The sequence below is a fragment of the Sinocyclocheilus anshuiensis genome, unplaced genomic scaffold, assembly GCF_001515605.1.
Source record: "Sinocyclocheilus anshuiensis isolate Anshui unplaced genomic scaffold, SAMN03320099.WGS_v1.1 scaffold1339, whole genome shotgun sequence".
NCBI lineage: Eukaryota > Metazoa > Chordata > Actinopteri > Cypriniformes > Cyprinidae > Sinocyclocheilus > Sinocyclocheilus anshuiensis.
Window position 1 is genome coordinate 143,956 of NW_015539932.1, and position 4,662 is coordinate 148,617.

At 38.2% G+C, this 4,662-nt stretch overlaps 1 protein-coding gene across 1 annotated transcript in view; it reads right to left on the reverse strand.

The window, feature by feature from the left end:
• Window positions 1–4,662, reverse strand: part of LOC107686886 (retinoic acid receptor RXR-alpha-A) — a 124,126-nt gene that overhangs the window by 54,842 nt on the left and 64,622 nt on the right. The window contains exon 3 of the mRNA XM_016484030.1: window positions 2,716–2,784. Within this exon, the coding sequence (XP_016339516.1) occupies window positions 2,716–2,784 (69 nt within the window). The remainder of the gene's footprint in view (window positions 1–2,715; window positions 2,785–4,662) is intronic.

Below are 4,662 nucleotides of genomic sequence, written 5' to 3' on the forward strand. Positions count from 1 at the left end.
ATATGTTATTAAATGTGGTATTTTCACATGCTTTCAGATGGAGCAGCATTTACTTCACAGAGCCGTAGTTCACTGAGAAGCTATGCAAACAGCTGTCATTATCGTGAACGATTTCTTCGATTTCAGAATCGCGCAATAAAATCGTCTGAGATTTTTTTTGCGTAACTTGTCAGTGAACTACGGCTACGTGTAGTAAATTCTGCTCCATCTGAAAGCACGTGATGATGATTTTCTGCTGATTACAGAACCGGCATTACTATCAAAATGCGCATGACAATCACATTCGATTAATCGTGCAGCCCTACGATAACTTGTATTGTATAATGTATTTATTTTCCATATTATATTATATGCCATAAAAATATGATTATAGTAAAATTATGTATAAAAATACACTTTTAGGGTCAGGAAACGTTTTATCAATCACAGAATCCACAAAAAATAGTTTTCAGCATAATAAAAATGTTTATTTTTGTGTGTGTATGTGTGTGTTCTTCTATTTCTGAAAACAATAAAAAGTTATTGTACAAAAAAAAAAGTTTAAGCACCAAATCAGCATATTAAAATTATTTCTGAAGGATCATGTGACACTGACGATTGGAATAATTAGCATTTTAAACCATCATAAGAGAGAAAACAGCTGTAATATGTCATAATATTATTTTTTTCTGTGCTTTTTCTGTGCTTAAATCTCACCGATCCTAACAGTAGTGCATATAAAAACATATAAAATTTCTGCTTGTCAATAATAAAAAAAATAAGTCCAACCACTCATCACTTATAACAGCCCTCTTCTCAACAAGGTGTATGATTAGATGCCATCACTCATGTGTGTAGCACATGTACGAGACAAGTTATACAAAAGTTTAATACTTGGCATTAGGGGTAGCAAGCACCACTAATAACTACATTCACACACACACAGGACCTTGATCTGATTCAAACTGTCTAAGACTTTCTCAGAAAACTAAGACTTTCTCAGAAAACCTCCGTCATTACAACTCCATTCATCCCCCAGAGATCTGCTTCCCTTTGTACCGCAGCTATGACATATTTCAAGTCCTTGCATAATGCTGAAAGTAATCAAATTAGTTTAGCAGGAGGGTGCGGGCTTATTTAAGACCCGGTGAAGTGGTGCTGGTGGTGGCCGGCGCAGCAAGAGCGGAATCTCCTCAGGAGAGCGCTCTGACAGTCGAGGACATGATTAGAGCAGGAGCGGGACATGACAGGGAGGGTAATTACGCGCTGCCGCCCGTGGCATCCCTCCCCGGAGAGCCGGAGCGAGACTCCCATCACTCCTCAGAGGGGCTCTGCGATCCCTCTCCTCTCTGACAGCAGGAGGAGGAGCAAAATCTACACAAAACACTCATGTCACACAAAAAAAGACAGGCAGCTGGGGTCCCAGCGTGAGACGCTAGCAAAAAGCATTAATTTGAAATCCACAAATGAATTAGCGGTAATGTGCGAATGAGAACGGGTCCCGTGGCGCTGGCTTTAATGTGAACAGAATGGCCCACTGAGGTAAAGGAAGGGGTTTTATTAAAATGGAGGGCATTATAGATTTATTAGAGATCTGCGCTGCTTTGCCTTTGCTGGTCAGATCTGACTCCTCGTCACCACAGACAAACAGGAAGTGTAGGTTTAACTCAGTTCTTCCACTTGCTAATGGGATTGGGCAAATTGAGGAGATTGAATCAAAGCAGGCATGCGCTCGGACGATATTATCTGGCAAAACCACATACAGAGAGGAACTATACATATGATTGCAAACTTTATGCTTGGGGTTACACCGAAAAGTTAAGCGGTTTTCAGACTTTGATATCAAGGACAACCGAATACAATGATTAGCTTCCTCTTTCCTAATATATAAAAGGCAGCTATACATTTAACCACTCATTTTTTACTGTGAGAAAATAATATCATGATATTATAAAGACAATATATTGTTTACTAAATTATATAAATTGCTTTACATAGACATTATGTCCTAACGTAAATTATTAAGAAGATATCTGGAAAATATTTAATTTGTATTAAGGTCAGTGTTATTTTGGAGTTACTGATATACTATTATATTTTTGTTCATATTTTGAACTGGATTCTTATTTTCTATTTTAATTTTAATATTTATTTTTTTTATTAGTGTTTTCTATTTGACTATATTAAGCATTTGTTTTTCATTTTAGTTGATTTACTTTTAGTTATTTTAGTACTTCAATTTAAACAATGAAAATGAGAAATGTTTTATTTTATTAAATGTATTATTTTTCTTTTTTCAGGTAATGTTTATATTATATATTAAATATTTTTATTTGGAAAAATATATCATTTAAATAAGGTAAACATTTCAGAGTGTAAAACTTAAAATGTTACCTGGAAAATATTCACTCTGCATTAAGTAGGTAGAATACTTATTAATTAATTAATTTGTTTGTTTATTTATTCTTTGTTTATTCAATATATATTTCAATAAATGTAAACATGTCAGTGTAAAATATTAGAAATGACAAAAACTGTAAAAAATATATAAAAATGTAAAAAAAGATAATTTACTGTGAAAGGTGCAACAAATAAATTTTAATGAATAATTTTAAAAATTTTGCAGATAAAATCTTATATTTGTACAACGACAATATAAATGGCAGTAAATACATTTTTAAACAAAATGTTGTCTTTTATAATTAATCACACTTACTATTTACATTTTATACTTACCTTTATATGTTAGGAAGGGGGTCCGTCTAAAGGGATCATCACATTTGGGGGTCCTTGGCATTAACAAGTCTGAAAAGTTGAGTAAAAGTTGAGCAAAAATGAGTAATCGTGGAAACCCTATTTCATACACAACACCCATCATGCACTTCTCTGGTTTCTGTGAACATAATCAATGACATTAAATCTTCTAAAGTATGACATTACCATACTAAAGATACAAGAACTCCATAAAAACTAACTGAGATGGCCTGCAGCCAGGGCTGGGCGGCTTGGTTTTCCAGCGTTTCCTTAGCTGGGAGCAGTGGGTCGTCTTTATGGGGCTTGAGGGGAGTCTGGTGGTCTGGCGCTTGAATTTTACACATCCCAGAAGCCCTCGCTGCAACAACACCAGCTCCTTTCAGCGCACGTGTGGATACATAAACTCGCGGCAATTAAAAAAGGGAAACAAAACCAGACGATGGCGGAAGGAACAATAAAGCGTAATATGCAACTTACTGCTTCTAAAGTCTGGATTTGAGGGGGGTGTCGACCAATCAGATGGCTGTGATTCAATTTGATGGTTATTATATGAAGTGAGGCTGCTGAGCTGATGGCAGTACTCTGTGGAATTTGTCACTTCTTCTCTCTCTCTATGTGTGTGGACAGTTGTGGGCGAGTGGCTATTTCAAGACAGAAACTGTATTCACTTTCTGTTCTGCAGTGTATCGAGAGAACAGGTCTTGCTAATTCATTTAAATCTTTCCGAGTTACGTGCAAGAGTGTTACAGTTGGCACCGAGGCCCATTTCAGTGGCATGAATGTGCGAGTAAAAACATTCGCAGTGTTTGTTTGTATGCATGTCCTTGACAAATGTCCATCCACATATAAGGCTGAATTTATTGACCGCATAACAAGCCTTTGAAATCTTTTTCTCTTTCCATTTTATGATTGTTTTTTCCTTTTGTCCTCTGTTCTGCTCGGGTCCCGTTAATGAAACCCAAATGGGGAGTGATTGGGTTTTGGCGAGCTGCTAAAAGAACTGCGGAGGCCGCGGGGGTGGGCCTCTCCAGTCGTCCGCCTCCTCCCCCCGGAAAAGTGGAGAACAGTTGTGCGGACCCCTAGGGTAAGAGCAGGGAGGGGGGTCTGCTCTGGGAAACTATGCGTCTACGTGAGGCAGGAAGAGGCTTTGCAGGCTGAGGGGAATGCGTGCGTGCGTGCATGCACGCACCGCACCGGAGGGGGCAGCGTGTGTGTGTGTGCATGCGTGCGAGAGTGTTTGTGTGTGTATATGGAAGTGCGCTATATGTCTCATGGGGAAAGTGCATTTGCGATCCTCTCCCACCATTCTCCCGTCTGCCTGCAACAAACAAACAACAACATGGAACCCAGCGGGCTGCACTTCCAAGACAAACGACCGACATTAGCGAGGAAAGTATGTTCTTTATGAATAATGAGATTCCCACCCAAAAACACATCCACTCCCAAACAAACAAACCCGTACACATGCTGTACACCTCATAAAAAAAAAACTGCTGAAATTTCAGAGATGTGTTGCTGATGTAATTTCTTTGTCTTATTTTATACATTTATTTCTTATATTTATTTTACACCATATTGCTTCTTTTTCTATAGCACCAATTATACTTATTTTGGGAATAAAAATTGTAATATAGAAATATAATTGTGTGTGTGTATATATACAGTATATATACTAGGGCTGCACGATAAATCGCATGCGATATTTAACGCGCATCTTATCAGTAAAGCCGGTTCTGTAATCAGCGGTAAATCTCCATCACCTGCGGGCTTTCACATTGAGCAGCATTAACTACACAGAGCCGTTGTTCACTGACGGGCTGCGCAAAACCACGTTCATATTCGTGCGATCTTTTGCACAGCTCATCAGTGAACAACGGCTCTGTGTAGTTAATGCTGCTCAATGTGAAAGCACGCAGGTGATGGAGATTT